The 23,349-nt window shown below is 34.6% G+C and overlaps 3 protein-coding genes across 3 annotated transcripts in view; 2 read left to right on the top strand and 1 right to left on the bottom strand.

Moving 5' to 3' along the window:
* The window catches only part of LOC119839261 (solute carrier family 2, facilitated glucose transporter member 1-like), an 18,030-nt gene extending 15,719 nt beyond the window's left edge, over positions 1-2,311 (top strand). Inside the window, exons 11-12 of the mRNA XM_038365487.1 lie at positions 1,114-1,214; positions 1,529-2,311. Coding sequence (XP_038221415.1) covers positions 1,114-1,214; positions 1,529-1,666 — 239 coding nt within the window. The 3' untranslated portion in view covers positions 1,667-2,311. The remainder of the gene's footprint in view (positions 1-1,113; positions 1,215-1,528) is intronic.
* Positions 2,312-5,636: 3,325 nt separating this feature from the next.
* LOC119839218 (exopolyphosphatase PRUNE1) lies at positions 5,637-12,086 on the bottom strand. The gene is made up of 7 exons (XM_038365436.1): positions 12,051-12,086; positions 9,534-9,811; positions 8,862-9,154; positions 7,304-7,424; positions 6,745-6,874; positions 6,198-6,347; positions 5,637-5,886 (listed from the first exon to the last, which is right to left on the bottom strand). The coding sequence occupies exons 1-7, from the start codon at positions 12,084-12,086 to the stop codon at positions 5,731-5,733; spliced, it is 1,164 nt and encodes a 387-aa protein (XP_038221364.1). The 3' UTR covers positions 5,637-5,730.
* Positions 12,087-15,365: 3,279 nt separating this feature from the next.
* LOC119839252 lies at positions 15,366-21,455 on the top strand. The gene is made up of 8 exons (XM_038365476.1): positions 15,366-15,393; positions 16,496-16,594; positions 17,651-17,730; positions 18,680-18,866; positions 19,809-19,967; positions 20,048-20,194; positions 20,923-21,072; positions 21,412-21,455. Exons 3-8 carry the CDS (start codon positions 17,668-17,670, stop codon positions 21,441-21,443), a joined length of 738 nt encoding a protein of 245 aa, XP_038221404.1. The 5' UTR covers positions 15,366-15,393; positions 16,496-16,594; positions 17,651-17,667; the 3' UTR covers positions 21,444-21,455.
* Positions 21,456-23,349: the final 1,894 nt, after the last annotated feature.

Below are 23,349 nucleotides of genomic sequence, written 5' to 3'. Positions count from 1 at the left end.
GCGCTATTCCAGTTATCCAGCTATCTACATCCCAAATTTCATTGCAATCGGTTCAGTAGTTTTTGCGTGAAAGAGTAAAAAACATACACATACATCTATCCTTACAAACTTTCGCATTTATAATATTAGTAGGAAGGATAGAATAAGAAAGAAAGAAAGAAACATTTTTTTATCAGGGACAGCACAACACACCAATGATAGAAATTATGCAAATAAAAAGCAAGAAATAGATACAATTACTTTAATTAATTAATTAGAATAGTATATGATTTTTTTTTTCATTCTTTAAAAGGGGATGTATTTATCAATACTTGTAACGGAACGCACCCGAGCGGCGGTAAATTTAAAGAGAGGTGAATGCGACCATAATTCTATACGATGGCCGCGTTGGTCCGCGCTCGGCCAATGGGAGCGCGGCAGCATAAAGTCTGTCATCGGCCCAGTGTTCCCAACTTAGGGGTTTTCCCTCCAAATTTAGGGGGTAAATTCATGGAATGGAATTTTATTTAGGGGTTTTATATGTTTAGGGTTTTTCTGAATATATAATATTCTGAATATAATAGAACACGATCCAATGCAATAATCAATTAAATTTATTTTTCACATTAATTCGTAATGGTGGATCTTGCACAACATTCACTCCATCTTCTATAATGTTAACTTTATTCAATGTTAAAATGTATGATATTAAAAATTCTGACTCTTCAGAGGAAACTGATATAATTTTTAACGTATTAGTTAATTTATAAATAAAAAGCATTAACAAATATTACTGAATATTACTTATTATATTATTTTGATTGAATATTATTTTTTAGGGGGACTTTCAAATAATTGACGCAATTTTAGGGGGTTTTGACTTAGAGTTAGGGGTAAATATGTCTGAGAGTTGGTAACACTGCATCGGCCGCGTTTTTGTAAAATAGTCGTTAAGAGTTCGTTTAGAGTTTCGTTGAGGTTCTTTATTAATTTATCGTAATAGACTAAAGATTTCTCAATATAGGAATGTATTCATTGAAAAAGGTGTTAAAATCTTTAGTGAATAAACTGTTGTGGATATTTGTGTTTTCTACTTCATTTCTACACAAACTCGATTATATACTTTAATTTCAGAACTGTTCAATCAAGCCGCAAGGCCAGCGGCTTCCTCTGTAGCTGTTACAGTTAACTGGACTGCCAATTTCATCGTGGCGCAGAGTTTTCTCCCCTTATCCGTAAGTATATTGACTATTTATTTGGAAAGGAATAAGTTAGAAATAATGTTTATTTAATAAATAAATTCTAGAAATATCTGCATTTTAAGATATTATATTATTCAAGTTAAAAATTTACCGGCATTGAAACTTGTGTTAAATGATATATCAGATGAAAATCATCAATTTATCATGCATGTTACAATTTAGTATAGCGCCATCTATGGGAATTTTTAATATTCTGATATATATTCAAACAGCAACAAACACACACACATCCTTACAAACTTTCGCATTTATAATATTAGCAAGTATTATAACAATTTTTTTTTCAGCTTGTTCTAGGCACCAATGTGTTCCTGATATTCGCAGCTCTTCAATTCATATTTATATTATTTATAACCTTCAAAATACCAGAAACAAAAAATAAAACAGTTGAAGAAATCACGGCGATGTTCAGACAGCAGTTGTGATTTGATAACGGTTATTTTTAGTTTTTTTAGCGGTACGTTATAACTGTTATTTGTTATAACGGTATGAGATATACAGATTGAATATAATTGATTCCAATATTTTACAGATACAATATTTTTATTGTATACAGATTTATACAATGTGAGAATTGAAATCTAAAATTCAGTGAAGCGAGCATTAAAATATTAAATCTCGTATCATTCTGATTTCTATTTGCTTTGAAAAGATCAAAAATTAATTATTCACTCAAACGCTGACATATTGTAAGAAGATCGACAAATAACATGTACGTATATTTTTTATAATAAATACTAGATGCATGCCCCAGCTCCGGCTGGGTAATCTTTTATCGTAATTGAAATAATATAAATTATGTACCTAACCCCTTAGGCACATGAAACCGAAAGAGTAGAAGAAATTCGATTACTGCGGCGGGATCACGGGTGGCCGAGAGGCTAGGCGTTGCTACGGTTAGGCAAGATACGCAGGTTCGAATCCTGCCTCGTGATCGATTTTTTTCTATTCTTTCAAAATTTCTCATAAATTATGTATTTTAAGTTGGATCAAACTGCACATGGTGTGCAGATTTAGATGTATACCACTAGATTCATTACAGTAACTAGATTCTAGACAAACTAAACAAATAAAAAAAATCAATAAATGATGAGGTAGCTACCTATATATTAATATAGGTAAGAGACCTCGTTGACGTTTCTCGCAAACCACAATATATGTTACTAAAAACATACAAAAAAAAGGTGTGTCTGCGATTCACACACGATAGAAGTGAAACTACAATAAAATAGTAATATAAAATAGTATGTATATTTCTGTCTCTTTCTTTGCCGGCTTCACCCTACACATTTTTGTATTTCTGTCTCTTACCTGTCGTTTTTCCGTTGCATCCGGTTTGAAATCACAACGATTCTAAAGAAGGTTTACTTTAAAAATTTTAAACTAGCTATTCGCCCCGGCCTTCCCCCTAGTGCATATAGGGCTAGGAATCTAACTAAGCAAAATGCGCGCCAATTTTAAATTTTTATTTAAATTACAGTTATTGTTTGTATACATTTGACTCGAATGTATTTTCCATAAATCCTGAAGGCACTTTTTATTGGGCAAAATTTCCTCAATTTATTTTGCTCCCTGAAAATTATTTTCGATGAATTTTTTGTGTTAAGATTAAAGCATTTTATATTGTAATTTTGTAAAATAATTATTTTTGGATGTGTTCAATCAATATAAACAAATGCCATAGATAATAAAATCCTGATTTAAAATAAAAAAGAATAAAACAGTGTTCTATAGGTTATAATAAAATATGAATCTTGAATAAACTTTAGTATTTATATGATTAGATAAGTCGTTGAAATACTCGTTTTTTTGTAGATCTGATATAGTTATACTAGCGTTTTACAATCTGTGTGTATTTCACCACAAAAATAACATTATTTGTAGTCTATGAAACTATCAGACATTTTTAAAATATTCGTTATTTCGTGATGTTGTCGTCGCTATAGATAAGTTAATGTTTATTTTATGCTTTAACTATTGTTGCTTATTGATGTATTTTTTTTTTTAGAAAAATTCATCTTTTCCTGTAATATTATTAAGTAATATTAATTGTATGGTTCGTTATAAAACGTATTTTTTATGACATGGTTGAACCTAATTTATTTAGCGTTAATGAAAGAAATAGAATAAATGTTACTTTATTGACTTACGTTTCTTTTTCAATGTTTTTTGTTTTTTATGAACCTGATTACCTGATTAATAAATCTAATATTAATTACTGGACACCTAGCGAATAAGAGAATAATTAATCACTTTTTTCGGACCCTTTAATAAATTATAGATATTAACATGGTTTAAGTTTCCGTTGCTTCACTCTTTTTTTAACTTTTACGTAACAATAGAGTTAAATATAAAGTTGGCGCCAATTTCCTCAATGCTGTATTATTTTTTATGGAATGTTCTGCATTTTTCCATTAGACTACTTAGAGCGTGTATTGTTTAGTATAAGCGTCACAGCATTTTTATTATTAATTTGTTATTCTTGCAATAAATTATATTGAAGTCTATAATACTACTTTTCTTTTAATCGACCTAACCTAACTTTACATAAAGTGCAATTGAAAATAACTAGCTATTCGCCCCTGGTGGCGTCAATGAAGTTAATTTTTTTTTTAAGTCACCATCGGTAATGGAGCTGGTGGTCGCCATGTTAAGCGCTATCACCGCCCATGAACATTTGAGCGGCGTAAGGTCGATTGCAGACCTTACGCCTCTACAAATGGATTGCCGACTTTAAATGCGGAAGGGATGAAGAAAGGTTTGATGAGAGGAATAAAGGAAAGGAATGGGAAGGGTGGGGAAAAGGATATGGGCCTCCGGCTCCCCCACTCACTTAACGAAACACAGCAGAATGCTATTTCACGCCGGTCTTTTTTGGGGATGTGGTACTTCCCCGGTGCAAGCTGGCCAATTCGCGCCGAAGCATGCTCGACTACCACAATGAATTAATTGGGTTTCCCTAAGTTTCCATCATCAGATCCTGACTTAATGGTAATGGGACCACTTCCGGAGTAATCTTTCCATCTAGATACAAATTTATCACATACACCAAAAGTATACAGACAATAGACCTCCTCCTTTCTTGGAAGTCGGTTAAAAATAAAACATATTCAACAATAACTATGTATTTGTATAACAATGTAAAATATATAACAATTAGCTAAGTGGCAGTGATTATACACACATATTTCATAACATTTGGTGCTACTAACTAAAATAGTAATAAATATAGTGAATAGTAGTAGATATATTTAGAAATTAAAAACTTTTTAACGGAATTTAAACGCGATTTATTCATTATATTATTAACCCGACGTTTCGAACACTTTACAGCGAGCGTGGTCACGGGGAGACTGTCCCTCCTAATGAATAAATCGGTTTTAAAATCCTTTAAAAAGTTTTTAATTTCTAAATGTATAATACTCGCATAAACTCAAACACAAGAACATACTAGTAGTAGATAATTCTACTGGGGACTACAAGGGCTGCCACGAGTAATCACACTTATATTATAAATGTGAAAGTTTGTTTGTTGGGATGTTTGTCCGTCAATCACGATGAAAACGGATTTTGATAAAATTTGATACCCGGACAGGTGATAGGATACTTTTTATCCCGATTAAATGCTCCCTCGGGATAAAAAGGGAATCTTGATATCCGGGCGGAGCCGGGACGAGCTAGACAAGTTAGATATAAAGCTACGTTATATCAAATAATTGTACTCTATACTTTATAAATACCCGGACATATTCTATTTTTACATTAAACAGAAATGAGCAGTCTTCTTATAATTCTTGGTACTTTTTTAACAAATAAAGAAATGTTTTAAAATATTAACATAAAGACACTTAATTGTAATATATTATCATACTACATATTTATTCTTTTCATCTAGAATTAATAATAATTCACTTTAATTGCTAAAACAAGTGGCAACCCTAACGGTTATGGAAACGACTTAAAGTAGTATCAATTCCACTGTGGGAAAAGGACAGAGCTATATAGCTTCGCCCTTTTCCCACACTGGATTTAATTGGAACCCCTGCTCGCCTGATAAACGTAATATTGTGTATGTTATATCCTTTATTGTTTTCCTTTTTTATGTCAAAGCGGGCAACTGAGCTGGTGGTTCGCCTGATGGTCAGCGATCACCGCCGCCCGTGAAACACTAAATCAATTTCGATGGAATTTGAAACGGATATAGACTAGACTGAAGAAGCGGGCGAAGCGTAAACGAAACATTTGAGCCTTTGGTTAGTTAGTTTGTTTGTGAGTTTGTTAGTTAGTTAGTTAGTCAGTAGTAGTTAGTAAATTAGATTTGTTAGTTGGTTAGTTATTAAGTGAGTTAGTTATTTAGTTAGTTACAGTTAGTAAGATTGTTAGTTTGTTAGTTACTTAGTGAGTTAGTGAGTTAGTTAGAGAGAGTTAGTTAGTTAATTAATTAGTTAGTCAGTTAGTAAGCCAGGTTGTTAATTGGTTAGTGAGTTAGTTATTCCTTATAATTCTTCAGAAATTCATTAATTGGCGATATGTACTGCTTCCTCGAGGCTGATAAATTTAACTGTTTGAAATAGTGCCAGCCGCTCGTACTCTCCGGCGACAGCTGCAGGCACGGGCTTGACCATTCTTGCAGTAATTTAAGTAGCTGCGACAAAATATATAAATAGTTCACATACTTTAATATAAATATTTAGAAATATTGTCATAATATTTATTTATGATTGCAAATATTTAATGCTACCTGATAAATCACATTTTTGTTTGTACCGGTCCGATCTTTGAAACGGCTGTACCGATTTCCTTAGATTTTCTCAAAATAAAAATTTCAATAAATGCGTTTTTTTTTTCAAATTTTTCAAATGATATTAAACGCAGTTAAATGCATTTGAACAATTTGAAAATACATCGGCACTCAAAACACAACCATCCATTTCGCGAAGTCGGATAAATACTCACAGCGTCGCTTTTATCGCTCGGGCCAAAGATTGCCCCATCCCTTCTGATCCCCAGCTTCAGATCCATACCCAGTAATAAGGCCAAGGAACACCCACGCAGTCCTAGGGCTTCGTTGACCGCCTCTAGTGCGTTAGGCTTCTTTAGAAATTCCTAGGAACACTAAGTTGATTAGTCAAATTTCATTTCATCACAATCCTACTAATCCTTTCCCACTAATATTATAAATGCGAAAGTTTGTAAGGATGTGTGTGTGTTTGTTGATCTTTCACGCAAAAACTACTGAACCCATTGCGATGAAATTTGGTACGTAGGCCGGTGGACAACTGGAATAACATATAGGCAACTTTTTATACCGGGATACGGACTTACGCGGGTGAAACCGCGGGACGCAGCTTGTATAGCATAAAACAAAGTCGTTCTCCGCCGTCTGTGTGTCTGTACGCTTAGATCTTTATGACTACGTAACAGATTAGATGTTTTTTTTTTTTCAATAGATGCATTTAAAAGAACTCCTGTTTTATAGCGATGCATTTTAAAAATCACTCACCTCAACTAGAATTGGAAAACTGGGTATGAAAACGTCGCCGACTATCTTCAGATCTTTCCTCAGTAACTGCTCAGCATTTAGCGATGAGACGTCGCTCCTCGATGCCACAAGACGGTCTAACTTGGATTTTCTGAAAAAAAAAAAATATATTTTTATGTAACTATGCATATGGGTTAGTTGTGCTCGCGACTTCGTCTGCTTATAAAGTCGAAAAGTTGCATTATAACATTGTCTATCTTCCAGTGAAAGTCACATTAAAATCGGTCTAGCCGTACCAGAGATGCGAAAGAGATATTTTATCTTAAGTTCTAAAATTCATACACATCTATGTGAATATGCCCTGAATCATAAACTAAAATTTTCATAAAAATCTACCTTTACAACAAACGGCCGAACAGATTTCGATGAAATAGTCGATTGCGATCTCACCTTTCCAATTCCAGAACTTTCGCTTTCAAAATACCCTCCGGAAAATTTATATTAGTTTTATTTTATCAAAATCTACCTTCACAGCAAACAGCCGAACAGATTCCGACGAAATAATCTATTGCGATCTCACCTCTCCGTTTCGAAATCTATCAGCTTCAAAATACCCTCCAGAAATTCAACAGTCACCTCGTCGTGCGGCGTCGCTTTCTTTATGTCCTTCGAAAAATTCACCGTATCCAATATTATTACGCCTGAATAATAAACAAACAAAAAGACATTTTATTAAACTTTATTTATTTATTTATTTATTTACACTTTATTGTACAATACCGAACAGTTAACAAAACCAATAAACAATGTCTATTGTACAATTTGGCGGACTTATCGCTTTGAAGCGATTTCTTCCAGGCAACCTTTGGATACAGGAAATATAAATTTTGAAAAGGTAGAAAGTGTATAAATACATACAAGAAAGTGTACAAATATATAGATAAGAAATTAATGCATATAGGAGCAAGGATAGTAACTTATTAAGTTAAGGATAGTAACTTATTAAGTTAAGGATAGTAACTTATTAAGTTAAGGATAGTAACTTTATTAAGTTTATTAACAAAAAGCAGTGGTGGCTCAGTGGTGAGGACCTCGGACTTCAAAATCGATAAGTCGGGGTTCGAGACCGGGCGAGCGTGCAGGGGATAAATTGATTTTTCAATTTATCTGCACATGTGGATAACATGACCATTGCTTGAAACGGTAAAGGAAACCGGCATGTCCAAGAATAAAAAAAAGTTCGACGACATGTGACATCTGCCAACCCGCACTTGGCCAGCGTGCTGGATTATGGCCTAAACCCTCATAGGAGGCCTGTGTCCCAGCAGTGGGTACATATATGGGCTGATGATGATGAAAAAGAAATTTATTATAGATACTAGCTGCACCCGGCAAACGCTGTTCTGCCTTACTCTTATCATTTAGGGGTATGAAAAATAGATGTTGGCCGATGCTCACAGATACCGGATGAGCACAAAAAATTTCATCAAAATCGTTCAAGCCGTTTCGGAGGAGTATGGTAACGGAAACTGTGACACGAGAATTTTATATATTAGATATTTATTTCAGCGCCATCTAGTGTTAATCTTTATTAATAGACGTAAATATAAAACTAGGTTCATACATACTGTAAGGGAATAGACTTTAAGAGTAAGAGATGTCACATAAAAATTTTCTCTGTTCAAAATAATCTATACTAATCCTATCCTACTACTAATATTATAAATGCGAAAGTTTGTAAGGATGTGTGTGTGTTTGGTGCTGTTTCACGCAAAGATTACTGAATCGATTGCAATGATATTTTGTACGTAGATAACAGCTGGACAACTGGAATAATAAATGGGCAACTTTTTATCTTGATATTCCTACGGGGTACGGACTTACGCGGGTGAAACCGCGGGCGCAGCTAGTTTCATAATAAAGCTGAACACTAAATTAATATAATTTGTTTGGTTGAACGTGCTTATCTCAGAAACCACTGTACCCACCTAGTACTTAAGCCTTCCTCAATAAATGGGCTATCAAACCCTGAAAGAATTTTTTAAATCGGACCAGTAGTTCCGGAGATTAGTGCGTTCAAACAAACAAACAAACTCTTTAGCTTTATAATATTAATATAGATTATGTATTTCAATCACCATGTAATAGATCAGTGCACACGGCGAAATCATGAAAAAACCCCTCCTTCCCCATCAGCCCGCACAGATCACGAATTCTCTGCGAAACTAGAGTGCAACACGAGCCGACCGTCTCTATGGTCGACCGAACGTCATCCCTATACCGCCAGTTGCTGTTGTCTATGGGCCGGTGGTCTATTATCTCTGTCACGTGCGGCGCCAAAAATTCAAACTTCCTCGATAGTACGTGATGGTCGACGAGCACGATGCTCGTTCGTTCTTCTGAGACCAAGGCCTTTATGTCAATGTCATCGCTAAAAGAAAATATTTTTTCTTTTATAATATTTATGGCAATAAGTCTGAACTATTTGCCAGTGTCAAACATGTAAATTTTATAAAATTGTAAAAGATTTCAGCACGCATATGATCAGAGAAGAAGCGCTTATCACTATAAAACAACGCCAATCCATTAAAACAATAAAAACTATAGGTAAATCGAAAACTGAAATAACTACTATGTAAAATAAAAAATATCTTTAAATATCGAAGCTGATTCAACATTCTCCTCTGAGGCGAGATAATAAAGCAAAGACGGATTCAAATATCGAAAGAATTTTCGACTATAGAGACTAAGCGATTATTTAAATTTCATTCTTATCTATTCTCTCAGCTTTCAATGTGTTTTGAACTCACCGAAACAGCAGAAGCTTTTCATTAATCCCGTGTTCTTTAAAACAATACGCCACCTCAGTTTTCAGCGCGTAGTCCCTTCTATCTACATCGAACATGGCAACAAATATGTCATCTTTATACGTGCTGTCATCCCGTTTGGTCCTAGTACAGACTTTACACTTCATGTTTTGGTGCTGCCAGTGTAGAAAACACGCGTACACTAGCGCGCTCACCGCTGAATCTAGGTCACAACTCTCGTTACCTAGCACTATCGTTAGGTTCACATAGTTTTTGGATTTCTGAAAATTGTGAAACATTGCATATAATAAAATGGCGTTTGTTAAGACAAGACAAACAAAGGTTCTTAGTAGATGATTTCATATGAGTTCCCACGACCTCGGCGAATAGCGCGGAAAGACGGGACGCAGTGGAGTTTAGTTGGTAGGTCCATTGCCTCTCTAGGCAGTGGGAGTCCGACATAACCCACGACCTTTCCCCGGGCCGTGAGTATGCGTGAGCATTCTCCTCTTAAAAAAAAAACAAAACGAAAAAGACAAAGAAGGGTTTGAGGATTTTTAATTTATTTGCACTTATTCACATCGCCACTACTCGAAAGTCGGAGATAAGTATAGTGTACTAGCTGCGCCCCGCGGTTTCACCCGCGTAAGTCCGTATCCCGTAGGAATATCGGGATAAAAAATAGATGTTAGCCGATTCTCAGACCTACCCAATATGCTTACCAAATTTCAGAGGAATCGGTCAAGCCGTTTCGGAGGAGTATGGCAACGAAAACTGTGACACGAGAATTTTATATATATAAAGAAAGATATATAACTGGCATGTCAATGAAAAAAACAAATTTATTATGTTCTTAATTTTTTAGTTTTATAGCATTGAAATGCTTTATAAATGACAAATTTTGAGAAAGATTGATTTAAAGAATATAAACATTATTTCAATGATTACAATACTGTATTGATGGAACGCGGCCTTTGTTAAATGTAATTGTTGTTTCCCAGGAAAGCTTTGATATAATATAATATCTTATACCTTTAAACGAGCAATTCTTGCAATATATATATATATATATATATATATAATTGGAATCTCGGAATCGGCTCCAACGATTTTCATGAAATTTAATATATAGGGGGTTTGGGGGGCGATAAATCGATCTAGCTAGGAATTTTTTTTAGAAAATGTCATGTTCGTGTTTTATTCGTGTTTTTTTTTCCTGACATCTATTGGTGAATAATAATACTATTTTGCTTCGTAGATAGCTGGACAACTGAAATAACACATAGGCACTTTTTATACCGATACTCCTACGGGATACGGACTTACGCGGTTTCAACCGCGGGTCACAGCTAGTAAAACCTAATTGAACAATAAAATCAACTAAAAAGTCCAACTTGCTTCTATACTGAGTACATGTTTGTAAGTCAATTGTTTAAATCTTGAGATCTTCATGAGGATAATAAGATAAATTAAGAAATTATTGTATTGTCTCTCATCTAAATTAATATATAAAGAGGACTAATTTGTATATTTGTCTGTTTGTTTATAATGCATAAACACGAAAACTACTGGACTGATTTAAAATATTCTTTCACAATTAGAAAGCTGCAACTTGGCCGAGTGATATAGGCTATATATGTACCACAGGTAAAGCCGGGGCGGACTACTAGTCCTTGATAAGTGTACAAAGTGTTAACAAAATCCATGCATTTATAATGGGTCAAAATTGAGTCTAAAGGAGTCAATGGCAAGCAAACATACATCTGAAGCTAATACAAATATAATTAATAACATCATTGCTATGTCTTGAATTAAGTTAATAATTATGTGTAATCATGCTTACTGGTAAAATAAAGTTTTGAAAGTTTAATGGTCTAATAATATGTTAAATATACTTTTCAACATATTATGAGACCCGCACATTCTTTGTGAAAATTGGTTGAATGATTTTGAGGAGTTTAGTTATAATCATTAACTGTCTGCGCCCCGCGGTTTCACCCGCGTAAGTCCGTATCTCGTAGGAATATCGGGATAAAAAGTTACCTATATGTTATTCCAGTTGGTCAGCCGTCTACGTACCAAATTTCATTGCAATCAGTTCAGTCGTTTTAGCGGGAAAGAGCAACAAACACACACACGTCCTTACAAACTTTCGCATTTATAATAGAGCAGGATAGAAAGTAGAATTCATTAATTACTTTGTGTAGTTAAAATAAATACATTTTAGTTATTAATCTTTGAACAGTCTAAGTTCCAAATGTTATGGGTCTTAAGCATTATCTTTGCTAATTTTAAGTAATATAGCATGGCGTCTATAACAATTTTCAACTGACTTTAAAAAAAGGAGGAGGTTATCAAATCGACTTAACGTTAACCGATTTTTATTTGAAAGCTAGTTATTTGGTCTAGTTTTGACAATTTGAAGTCGGTTTAGTTTTATTATATAAAATAATTGCATAAAATTGCGCAAATACACAGAGAAAGCAATTCAAAACAATATATCAACAAAATAATAATTACCAATAAGTTTATAGTAGTGGTTAGGTAGTCCTCCATGTTGGTCAGTGTAGGCTTGAATAATTCTCACTATCATTAATCGGATCTCACATAACTCCTTTTAATTTAATTAATACAGTTACAATCCAATTAGAAATTATATGCACCACAAAAGTGTAAACTTTTATATTTTGACATTTGGCATGAAACAGCTGGCCGGTTGACTAACTGTCATGTGTCAAAATGCTAATGTCACTAATTATATTATGTTATCTGTGACTTTGGCTATATTGTAGAATCTATATTGTAATATGTCCCACAAACGGAGTCCCATGGAGGTGGTGCTGTTAAAGTATGTTTCCAGCTGTCATTAAATTCAAATGTTGCCGGAATTGGGTATTATAATGAAAAGGTATATGGAAAATACCGCTTCATTGTGTGTGTTGAGTATGGACATATTTTTTATATATTTTATGATACAGCATCGAGATATAGCGTTACTCTATAATTGTATATGACGACTTTCTATCAGCCATTTATCGCCCATAGACCAGTTGGTCATCGTGGTGTGTAAAATGTACATTGTCTATTATCTATATAAGATTTATTTAATTATTTCAAAGCTTTTCTATACGATTCAAGTCACATTAGTAGGGGGTCACAACTCGTGACCTCTCCACCAAATTCAAAAATTTATTTATTCAATCAGACATTGATTTACGATTTATCGTTATAGCCGACCCATCAAATTTACTTACAATACAGTAGATTTAAGGCTATAAATATTTCATCATTATGTTCGCACTGCTGGGATACAGGCCTCCTATGAGGGTTCAGGCCATAATCCACCACGCTGGCCAAGTGTGGGTTGGCAGATGTCACATGACGTCGAACTTTTGACTCTTGGATATGCCGGTTTCCATACGATGTTTTTCTTCGCCGTTTTAAGGAGTGGTGATTTTATCCACATTTGCAGATAAATTGAAAAATCAATTTATTTCCTGCACGCTCGCCCGGTCTCGAACCCAGACTTATCGATTTTGTAGGTTCTCACCTTTGAGCCAGCACTGCTATCACCACTTAGCTATATTATTAACTAAGTATATTAGTATATACATTTTTTTAATGATGGCAATAAAATAATGGCATTCAATGCTTTTTACAAGTGGTTTACATTTTCATCGTATTTTTTACTTAGTTTTATAATATAATACCTATAATAATTATAAAATAGTTAACTAATCTAATTAAATCGAGACACATTTTTTAGGAAGAGCGTTGTGTCTTGTTCATGATTTTAACAATTTATTCATAACGTTACACTCCTTTAAAATTAACCAAACAGAAAATTAATGTACAAGTATCACCATGCTTTATCCATGCGTGTAATAAAAGTTTTACGACAGTTATAACTTCTCAATACTTATTCCGTGTTATGGAATCATGTTTCTTTTAGAATATATTTTAATAGGTATGGTATTTCACTGAACTAATGTTGTTTTCATACTTTATATAAATATTATAAAGTTTCAATTAATTTTAAATGATATTACAAATATATAAATTATGTTATGAGTTTTAGCAAGGATGTAGCTATAATTTAGTTTTAACAAAAAACAATTATAATTTTACAATTGTCTTCATATACCTTTAACGTTTTTCATTTTTATTGTTAAGAATTTTGAATTAAATTGAATTCCAGCGTCACATCTAGTTTTAGCAACACAAATACAGTTAAACGAAGGTGTTGATTGCAAAAAAATAAAATGTCCACTAAAAGAAGATCCGGTGTGCGTGAAACTCTATTACAGAAAAGGAAATAAAACAAAAACTTATCACATTATTGCTTACAATGAATGTGAAGTTGGATACATTAAATGTCATGCAGGTATTTTCAAATGATGGTACACGCATCAACCCGCATATGCATTGCATTGCATGCTCGATTAAATGCTCCCTTGGGATAAAACAGGAATATACAGTCACTAAATCATTTGTTAATGGCCTAATTTCACGGGGGAAATCTGCTGGCGGAAACTATTTATTACCTTCAGAAATAAGAATACTATTTAATACAATTAATAGTACAAGAATAATTTTATAAAAGATCAGAATCATGTTGTGTGTGAGTTTATTTATAGAATTTACTATCCGGATTTCGCCCGAGAGCAACAAACAAACACACATCCTTATAAACTTTCGCATTTATAATATTAGTAGGAAGTAGGGAGTAGGATGGTAGGATTATACTGCAGATTAAAATGTTTGCAAACATAGTTTCAAACCTTTGACCTTTAAGTGTTCATTTTCAAAGAAAGGAAACATATATTCGAATATGGTAAGTAGCACAGATAACATAAAGATAGTAGCAACAAGTTAAAGACAACAGAATAACTTGGTTAATGTCTTTAAGGTTTAAAAGCTTCAACAGTTCCAATGGGAAGCTGTGATCATTCCTCGCAACGCTCCACAACTACAACATCAAAATGTAAGTAAACACTTCATCATCATCAGCCGATACATGTTCCCACAGCTGGGACACCTCCTATGAGGGTTCAGGCTTAATCCACCACTCTTGCCAAGACTTTTATTGTGAGTCGAGCACGCTTCGGCACGAGGCCCGTTTCCTTTTCCTCACCCGTCCCAGTCAATTCCTTTTTTCCAGTCTTTAATCCATTTCTTTTCCTTTACCCCATTCGCAGAGGCCCTACCTTTGCGAATGTTCATGGGTGCTGGTAATCGCTTACCATCAGGCGAACCACCAGCTCAGTTGCCCGCTATGACATAAAAAAAGGCGAGTTAGCAGATGTCACATGTCGTCGAACTTTTCTTGATTTTTAGACATGCTGGTTTCCTTTCCTTTAGTTACCCTTGTTACGCTGAAAATCCGAAAACGCTCATGGAGCTGAAAAGTTTTTTACAGAACGTTGTATTCACTATAAAAGAGCCACAACGCGAAAATCGTGTCGTAGCTCTAATGAAAAGGATAAAGAATCATGTTAAATGTAAGAAATGTGTTCAGAGCGCGTTCTTGCAGTGAAGAAAGGCCACAACACGTTCCGAACATTATTTAGTTTAAGTAGTATAGTCTTGTGTTTGATTTTACGCGGGTATTATACATTTAGAAATTAAAGACTTTTCAACGGATTTTATATATTTAATATAATGAATAAATGGCGTTTAAAATACTTTAATTTCCAATTATTTAGTTTACCATAATGACAGTCACTAAAATTCGATGTAACATTTAGTGCGCTTTATAACTAAATTTTAAAAGATTTTTACAGTAGATATATTTTACAGTTTCAAGATGCAAATTTTTATTGTTTTCCAGTCAGACATCGCGCTAAACGGCAAGTTACAATAAGTAAGTTTAAACCAAGTATGGATGCAATATTTCAAAAGGGACCCACAGGGAAAACGCTCTAGGTTATCTGGTAGACTCCAATTTCTAGGGTTGACCACAGACAATATAATATATTAGTCAGTGGACTGCCTACCGATTCTAAACCACTGTGTCCCATCGAGCCGCTCTCAGTAACTACCCAGATTTATTTAGAATTCATCCGCGACTTCGCAAAAAAATTACATTATTTGTGTAGCCTTAGAAAATAACAATGGAGCTTAAAACAGACGAAGTAGAGTTATATTTCGATTCATTTATTTATTTATCTTTGGGAAACAAACGATACAATTATTAATATAGATTATAGACATATACCATACACATATCAGCAAAGTTTCCACTAAAAAATTTAAATACTTTAAATATAAAGACATTCAGTCACATACGGAATATAAAGGATACAAAAAATATAGAAATCACATGCATGAGTACATTTTCGTTTCGCTTGATCGGGCGGCTTGCTATAAAATAATATATTATTAAACGGGTCAAAATCACGCCCAAAGAATTCGGTTACAAACAACAAACAAACATACAAACATACAGGTGAAGCTAAGAAAAAACGTGTAAAAATAAATTACATGCATGTCAATCTGTAAAAATGCTTAAGCTCAAACTATCAAACAGCGCCATTTAACTACCTGTCTGAATTATATTACAATAATGTTTGATTTAATATAATGTAATATAATTCAGACGGATAGTTAAACGGCGTTCGTTCGTTGTGTTGTGTTTATGTATTTATTGCTGTTTATGTATTTATGTATATATTTCTACACTATTTTTATAATAATTAATTTATTGCGTCGTTTTGCATCCGTGAGTCAGAACAACTTAGGATCTAGTTGAAAACCAGCGCCAGGCCAAGGCCTGGCACAAGCTGAAGCGTCTTTTTGGCGCTATTGTGGGACACGATATTATTGTATATATTGTTAAACTATTATTTTATCATTATTGTTTTATTTTTTTTTATCATCTGTGTTTTGTGTTTCGTGTCACATTGTCTCCAAATAAATGTTTTTTCTTTCTTTTTTCTATTTCCTTTTATCTCCTATTATCACAGGTGGTCCCCACAGCGCACACAAGATAGCTGGCAGAATCGATTACCACTATGGAGACAGAGTATCCTCCTCTGATGAGAACTCATCGACTGAACCTAGAGGTAAATGAACGATCCTTTCTTTATTTATATTCCTCTCTTTATCCTTTTTTTTAGTATTTCTATCTTCTGTGGGGATGTGGTACCTTCCCCGGTGTGCCGAAGCGTGCTCGACTCTTACAGTTAAAAAGTTATAAATATGAAAGTTTGTTTGTTCGGATGTATGACCGTTAATCACGCTGAAACTGCTGTACGGATTTTGATACATTAAATATATCAATTATTATATACATAAATTGTTGTATTGATGTATTTCTGTTGCTAAAAACAACAAGTAAAAAAATCCAAGTAAAGCAACGTCTGGCGCAGCCATCAATTGGATGGGTGACCAATTTGTTCGCAGTGGCTCTTACAACTTATTTGTACGCGATTTAATATCGCGAGTCTAACTCATACCATATAATTGATTTTCACGAATTACGAAGCCTCAAGCCGTCGATAAACTCCGTGGGGTTTCGAGTCATTCTGTATTATAGTAGGGGAGCCCAAGAGGGGATTTTGGGATGTACTCGAGCGCGTCAGATTATTATAAGGGAAGGTACCTTACCTATTACTAAGTACCTCCAGAAAGTATGAGCATTTGATATTGGTGGGTGCGCTCACAGGAGCCGCAGGAAATTAAAAAATATCCACAATTCTCTAAGGTTACGCTCAAATTGTCAGATTAGCAAAATTAGGATTTTTTTTTGTTGCAAATAACCCGTAATATCTTTATCTGACGCGCTCGAGTCATATTTTTTTATATTTTACCTTTTATTCGTAGCCACGAAATTACCACATAAATCGTAAGAATAAGTTATATTTTATTTTAGTGATATGCCAGAGCATTCAAAATATCAAAATCTAACGTGCTTGAGTATTTCCACAGCCCCGTTTTCTTTTATAATAAAAAAAAAAAATCAAAAACCTTTTTCCACCGCTAAAATTGAAAACACTATAGGACTTTTTTTCTTGCTATCGCATAATCTGCGAATTCCAGTAGGTTTCTGAAACGCTCGAGTAAATACACATTTAGCATCTTGGGCTCCCCTACTATTATATGTGTTCCTTATATTTCAGTTAATCAGAAATTGACCATGAAGCACACAGCAAATATTGCGAGCCATGAAGTTGTGGATATCGGAGATAATGCTCCCACTGTAATCCTACAATCCTACTAATATTATAAATGCGAAAATTTGTAAGGATATGTGTGTGTTTGTTGCTCTTTCACGCAAAAACTACTGAACCGATCGCAATGAAATTTGGTACGTAGACAGCTGGAAAACTGGAATAACTTATAGGCAACTTTTTATCCCGATATTCCTACGAGATACGGACTAACGGGTGAAACCGCGGGGCGCAGCTAGTTATGAAATAATCAAATAAGCTAAATATTTTATTGTTAAAACCTTAAATATATTTGTAATGTCATAACGGCCAACAGAGCTAGTTCGCCTTATGTTAAGCGATCACCACCGCCCATGAATAGAGCAGAGGTAGTGCCTCTGCGAATGCTGCCCGCTTTTAAGGGGTAAGGGGTAGGGAAACAATTGACGAAAGAAGGAATAGTGGGAACTGGGAAGATGTGATAACGAAATAGTTTTTGTGTCACCAGCATATGTATTACATAGACAACTACAAATGTCTCTTCTTTATAACAGTTTGGATTTAGTCCAGGTTGATATAAGATACAGTGTTGATTTGTTTGTTTGTATGAACGAGTTTGAATAGGAAGCACTGTATCGAATTGAATGTTTTCTTTTGTAGTCAATCGTTTATAAAGCAGCTCGCTATGCCAAGTAGAATCGGCATTGTAATTGTGGGTTCATTTATTTAATCCTACTAATCCTACTTCCTACTAATATTATAAATGCGAAAGTTTGTAAAGATGTATCTGTTTGTTGATCTTTCACGCAAAATCTACTGAATCGACTGCAATGAAATTTGGTACGTAGACAGCTGGACAATTGGAATAACATACGGGCAACTTTTTATCCCGATATTTCTACGGGATACAGATTTACGAGGGTGAAACCGCGCGGCGCAGCTAGTAATACTATATATTATTTGTTATACAGATAAAAACTCAATAGCTCTCTTTTAAAGGAACGAAACGTGGAAAACATCAATCCAGAAGGCGATAAAACAAACCCATCAGATAACGAAGCAAAGAACACACACGAAAATGATGAACTGAACGAGCCGAATGACAGCAAGAATGCGCTGATAGATTTGGAGTCAAATAGCGTTGAAAAAACTGAAAAACCGAACGAATCACCAATAGCTGATAATGGTGGGATTAGTTCTTATTTTATTTTTATCATTTATGTATTTACCATTTGTGTTATAGTTTTTTTTAATTCAACTTCACAACATAGTATAAAACAAAGTCGCTTTCTCTGTCCCTATATCTCTATGTATGCTAAAATCTTTAAAGCTACGCAACGGATTTTGATGGGTTTTTTTAATAGATAGAGTGATCCAAGAGGAAGGTTTATATGTATAATAACATATATTAAACTACTCCGAATTTAATGCGTGAAGCCGCGGGCAAAAGTTAGTTATATTATAGACGCTATTAAGTTTCTAAGTATGGATGGATATATGAATGTCAGTTAGATAATCTCTCACGAAAACAGCTGAAATGTAATGTCATCATCATCATCATCATCATCAGCCCATATATGTTCCCACTGCTGGGACACAGGCCTCCTATGAGGGTTCAGGCCATAATCCACCACGCTGGCCGAGTGCGGGTTGGCAGATGTCACATGTCGTCGAACTTTTAATTCTTGGACATGCCGGTTTCCTCACGATGTTTTCCTTCACCGTTTAAGCAGTGGTGATGTTATCCACATGTGCAGATAAATTGAAAAATCAATTTATTTCCTGCACGCTCGCCCGGTCTCGAACCCCGACTTATCGATTTTGAAGTCCGAGGTTCTCACCACTGAGCCACCACTGCTATTATTAAATGTAATGTAAATATATGAAATTTGTTACAGACGAGTATATAGGCTTTTTACGCGGGTACGGAACCGCGCCGCGGGTTAAAGCTAGCATTAATTAAAGAAAGAGAAAGAAAACAAGATATATTGCCACATAACAAAGCTAAAACTAATATAAAATAAAAATTAAAAGCATTATAAATGCGAAAGTCTATTTATCCTTTTATCGCTAAAACTAACAATGAATTACAATTGACGTATTGAATTTCGTCAACATTTATTTTCAGCTGGCAACACTAAAGAAGAGAAACAAGAGATTCAATCCAGTATATCGCAGGAGAGATATGACCGTTCTAAATACACGTCTGAAGAAATTAAGTTGGGACATAACGATAAAGTAATAAACGATGTACCGGCAGATTACGATAGAGTTAAAGAAGCAAAAAGTTAGTTATTCTGTTATGGGGCTAGAGAAAAATCGATTTTTAATAATAAGTGGGGTATTTTATACGGAATAAACTTTCAGCAGACATGGACGAGTATAACAAAGATTGTCCAACCGCCTGCCCGTCTCGAGACACGATGTTGTGTGCGCGTTGTAACCACGGGGTGTATCGTACTTTTATGAGCGTATGCCATTTGAGGGTATTCGCATGCAAACACACAGATGAAAGTAAGTGAAACTTAAGTGATGACCGTTGATAACGCGATGTTTTTATTCAACTAGCGGTCCGCTTCGGCTTCGCCTGTGGTACATATATAGCCTATAGCCTTCCTCAATAAGTGAGCTATCTAACACTGAAAGAATTTTTCAAATCGGACCAGTAGTTCCTGAGATTAGTGCGTTCAAACAAACAAACACTCTTCAGCTTTATAATATTAAGCATAGATTATGCATTCATTCACTCTTTATTCAGTCACTTACTCACTCACTCACGCATTCGTTGATTTATTCTTTTCATTATAATTACGACTGTTATTTATTATTTTAAGTGGCCGTTGATGTTAATTGATTCAGTTACTAATTAACCAGTAACGTATTAACTTATTTGGAAGATTAATTTGAGTTTAGAACACAGAAAGACACAAGAAATTAAGAACGAGCAATGTTTAAAAAAATATGTAATTCGTTTTAAGCCCTCACAATATAATGATACTAGCTGCGCCCCGCGGTTTCACCCGCGTAAGTCCGTATCCCGTAGGAATATCGGAATAAAAAGTTGCCTATATGTTATTCCAGTTGTCCAGCTATCCACGTACCAAATTTCATTGCAATCGGTTCATTAGTTATTGCGTGAAAGAGTAACAAACATCCATACATCCATACTTACAAACTTTCACGTTTATAATATTAGTAGGATTCTTTATAATGTGAATATTACACAGTGTATTATTTTCTAGGATTGACATTAGTATCTCGAACACCATGTGTTCAGTCCGCACCGTTCCTCACCGACATGCCGGATCCAGAAGGGCGCGTCTCGGAACCCGCTGACCGGGATCCCGTGATGCAATTCATAGTATGCAGAGCAAAGGGTTTATTGAAAAAAGGTGAGAAATAACGAATAAATTGATCCGAATTTATTGTAAAATAATAGCACTGAATAATATCATATCAGAGCATTATTGGTTGCTAGCTGCGCCCCGCGGTTTCACCCGCGTATGTCCGTATCCCGTAGGAATGTCGGGATAAAAGTTGCCTATATGTTATTCCAGCTATCCAGCTGTCTACGTACCAAATTTCATTGCAATCGGTTCAGCAGTTTTTGCGTGAAAGAGCAACAAACACACACACATCCTTACAAACTTTCGCATTTATTATATTACTAGTAGGATTTTTTATTTGTTTCTGCATAATTTGTATATATGGGTATTTTTATTTTGTTGCAGGCGATCCAAAGTGCAGTTTTGATAATATTTAACATTCAATCAATTACTATTTTATTTAAAATAAATGTCTACAAATTTTATGTTCGTATAATTTTCCTTAAATTCTGCTAATAAAGGTACTAAAATGGCATCGTTTTATATTTATATCACGCATGGTGAAGTTTTGATAAGTTAAAAAGATAATAGAAATTGAATCGACTGTTTTAATTTTTTTAGTCTGTATTTTTATGGACTGGCAACACCAACGTAATTAAGAAAACTCTTTGGGCGGTATCGTCCTCGATCATCGATCGTACCAGGTTGTTCCTCTGTCCCAAATAAGAAAAAAATTGTGTGTAGGACTGATTTTTAGTTGCATCATCACATAGTTTCTTTATTTGTCCTCAATTTATGTCAAAGTCATTATGCACACCATGTGCAATTTGATGAAACTCATAATTGAATTGAATGAACAGAAAATTGAATACTTTTTTCTATTTCAATAAAGATTATAATATTTCAAAAATAAGTGCTCTGAGGAATTGTTCAACCTTTTACCAGCCGCACAGTTCCAATATCGGACCACCCGCCGTAAAAACCAATTCCATCCGCACCATCTGGATGGTTGGGGGTCCACCACCGTACGCTTCACCCGCAACTTCTTTCCGCGTACGGTGAAGCTTTGGAACGATTTACCAGCTACGGTGTTCCCGAACAATTACGACATTGGGGCCTTCAAGAAAAGAGCGTATATGTCCCTGAAAGGCCGGCAAAGCGCTTGTAACACCTCTAGTGCTGCAAGTGTTTATGGGCGGTGGTGACCACTTAAAAAAAGTTACCGGGCAGAGCCGGCGGGTGCCTGGATGACCAAGCTTTGCTCGGTATTTCTTGTTTTTTTTTTTATAAATTGTGTTTTGGAAATTATATTTAAGTATTATTATTCGCCAATAGATGTCAGGAAGAGTCATAATAAATTAGGACTACTCAAACGCCTCCTATTTGTTAAAAAAGTAAGTTTAAGTCGATAAAACACGAAAAAAAAAAGATTTTCTAAAAAAGATTCCTAGCTAGATCGATTTATCGCCCCCGAAACCCCCTATATACTAAATTTCATGAAAATCGTTGGAGCCGATTCCGAGATGCCAATTATATATATATATATATATATATATATATATATATATATATATATATGCTCGTTTAAAGATATAAGATATATATATAAAGAAGAAAGTCGTGTTAGTTTGACTGTTTATAAGTCAGGAACGGCTGTTTGTATATTTTTATTTTTTAAATTTTGCACAGAGACAGTTCGAGACCCGAGTAAGGACATAGGATAGGAATTAACCTTCTCCTTCAAACGACCCGTTCGTTTGAAGGAGAAGGTTAATTCCTCAGGAACTTAACCGGTCACACCCCGGATCTATCAAGTTTTGAAAGAGAAAGAAAGAAAATACATTTATTTATATAAGGTAAAATAAAAAAATAAAAAAATTATCTAATTTACAACACACTAAATAAACCTCATATAAACGGGAGATCCACTCAGTGTAAAAGTTTTCCTTCAGGCGAAGCCGGGGGCGGAAAGCTAGTAGGTAATAGATACAATTCATCTCACTGACTGATCTATCATCGCACAGCCCAAACGACTGGACCGATTGGGCTGAATTTTGACACGGAGATAGCCACTATGTTGCAAGCACCAGCTAAGAAAGCATTTTGATAAGCTCCTATCCTACTTCCTACTAGTATTATAAATGCGAAATTTTGTAAGGATGTGTGTGTGTTTGTTGCTCTTTCACGCAAGAACTACTAAACCGATTGCAATGAAATTTTGTACGTAGACAGCTGGACAACTGGATTAACACTATACCGATTTCGCCTAATACCTATTAATGGGTCAAATTTGTGCTTGTATATTTTATGTACTTAATTTGTGTAATATTAAGAAAACCTTAA

The sequence above is a fragment of the Zerene cesonia genome, unplaced genomic scaffold, assembly GCF_012273895.1.
Source record: "Zerene cesonia ecotype Mississippi unplaced genomic scaffold, Zerene_cesonia_1.1 Zces_u010, whole genome shotgun sequence".
NCBI classification, from domain to species: domain Eukaryota; kingdom Metazoa; phylum Arthropoda; class Insecta; order Lepidoptera; family Pieridae; genus Zerene; species Zerene cesonia.
The sequence above is the reverse complement of the archived record's forward strand: the minus strand, read 5'-3'. Positions and strand labels throughout refer to the sequence as shown.

Bases quoted from the DNA above. Each gene is read 5' to 3' on its own strand.
- LOC119839218 (XM_038365436.1), bottom strand. From the start codon at position 12,086: ATGGAGGACTACCTAACCACTACTATAAACTTATTG. The intron at 6,348-6,744 runs GTGAGTGATTTT...TAGTGTTCCTAG, and splicing joins GTTTTCCAATTCTAGTTGAG to GAATTTCTAAAGAAGCCTAA. The intron at 5,887-6,197 runs GTGAGTATTTAT...ATTTTGTCGCAG, and splicing joins CGAGCGATAAAAGCGACGCT to CTACTTAAATTACTGCAAGA.
- LOC119839252 (XM_038365476.1), top strand. From the start codon at position 17,668: ATGAAGCACACAGCAAATATTGCGAGCCATGAAGTTGTGGATATCGGA. The intron at 20,195-20,922 runs GTAAGTGAAACT...ATTATTTTCTAG, and splicing joins ATGCAAACACACAGATGAAA to GATTGACATTAGTATCTCGA. The intron at 21,073-21,411 runs GTGAGAAATAAC...ATTTTGTTGCAG, and splicing joins AAAGGGTTTATTGAAAAAAG to GCGATCCAAAGTGCAGTTTT.